The sequence below is a fragment of the Engraulis encrasicolus genome, chromosome 1 (assembly GCF_034702125.1).
Source record: "Engraulis encrasicolus isolate BLACKSEA-1 chromosome 1, IST_EnEncr_1.0, whole genome shotgun sequence".
Lineage (NCBI taxonomy): Eukaryota > Metazoa > Chordata > Actinopteri > Clupeiformes > Engraulidae > Engraulis > Engraulis encrasicolus.
In genome coordinates, this window is record NC_085857.1 from 15,266,634 (window position 1) to 15,268,313 (window position 1,680).

Genomic DNA, 1,680 nt, shown 5'->3' on the forward strand with positions numbered 1-1,680 from the left:
ATGTGTATCATTTGGCATACGTAGCCAGAGCCAATCGTGTCAGTTGTCTATTCAAACAAACTGCCATCATCATCTTTCCATCCCTCCCTGCTCTCCATGATAGACTCCATGCTGTCTTGCAGATCGGAACGATTGTGCAAAGCAGCATGGGATTTCCCAGGCTAAACCGGACATGTCTAACATCTGATTTTGGTGATGATCTGTCTGGAGGAGATGACACAGCACAATGTGTTACAATTTACTCGACGACGGCGTCATACATATGACATAACAGTGTCATGAACCATTCATAAACATAATGCCAATGTCACATTGTTAGGCCTGTCTTTGTCATAACCGAATTTCACTTAAAGACAAAGTCATACAATGTTTATGACAATGACATAATCAAGTAATGTGTTAACGCACAATGTCCTCTAGCTGAACAGCTCCAAAACGGAAGGTCTCGTCACCACTCCCACCGCTATTACCCACCGCGCCTTGAAGTTCTTTAGGTACAGGTGATTAGATATAGTCCCTGGAGTGATATGTCTGTGTTTTTGAACTAGTATCGCTCCAGAGCCTGACCAAAATCTTGGATGTGACAAATTCCCCCCCAATTTGAAATAAAATGACAGACCCATTGTGGTTTAAAATATATATATATTTTTTTCTCTCTTTTTGGGAAGATTCTCATGTTTTTAACTTGTAATTTGGTCTAACACAATATAGTAACTTTACTGTACATTACACCAACACAGACAAAAAGCCAGCCATTCCCAAGCAACAACAAAAAAATACACAAAGGCAGCAGCAAATATGTCGGTGAAAACCACTCTCTATGCATTGCAGACAACCCTGCAAAGGGGCTAAAAGTGCTAAATAAAATAGAATGAGATATTCATCAACAAATAAAGTTCAGTGCACTCTGGAAAATATAAATAAAGCAAAAGTCAGCAGTCAAAGACAGGTTAAACAGTGGATAACCAGATAATCAGTGGATAACCAGATAGTCAGTGATCCTCTCGTGGAAAAATGTTAGAATTACACATTTTACAACAAAATCTACCCTCAACAATATTAGACCAGGTTAATAGTTGTCACACAAACCATAAGCCTTTTTTAATGTAATGCTTTTTGAAAATTTAGCAGGAATTACAATTACTTTGTGATTGGTTTGTGTGTTGGTTTGCTTTGTTTGTGATTATTAATTAGAAATACTGAATTAGAATATCAGTATTACGTCTGTTTGACATATAAAAAAAAGTGTGCCGTGTCATTTCTTTAGTGGAGGAACTGATGTCCTTAACCCCTTTGTGCAGAGCCTCTGTTATACAGTAACATTTTCACCAACTTGTAGTTACCAAGTCACTCACTTACTTAACACTCTCAGTAATGTCATGTCAGTGTTGGTGAATGTTGGTGAGTGTTTTCAGCAAATAAAATAGGCCCATCAATTGGTCCGTCTGTAGTAAGAGGCTACTAAATCTCAATGTACAATTCATTATTTAATCGAGCAACTTTGCTCCACATCTTAATCCTCTTCTTCTAAGTACATTGAGTCAAATTCTGATCCAACTCCAGATGATTTGTCTGTATTCCACTGCATCACCTTCTGTGTTGATTGGTCACGTTCCTGCACACCGGGTTCTGATGTCAAATCTGGGGAAAGAGAAGAGGTAGGCTAAATCGTATAACCCT

The 1,680-nt window shown here is 38.3% G+C and overlaps 1 protein-coding gene across 1 annotated transcript in view; it reads right to left on the bottom strand.

Moving 5' to 3' along the window:
• Window positions 1–652: 652 nt before the first annotated feature.
• Window positions 653–1,680, bottom strand: part of LOC134456352 (GTPase IMAP family member 8-like) — a 6,861-nt gene continuing 5,833 nt past the window's right edge. Inside the window, exon 4 of the mRNA XM_063207726.1 lies at window positions 653–1,641. Within this exon, the coding sequence (XP_063063796.1) occupies window positions 1,514–1,641 (128 nt within the window). The 3' untranslated portion in view covers window positions 653–1,513. The remainder of the gene's footprint in view (window positions 1,642–1,680) is intronic.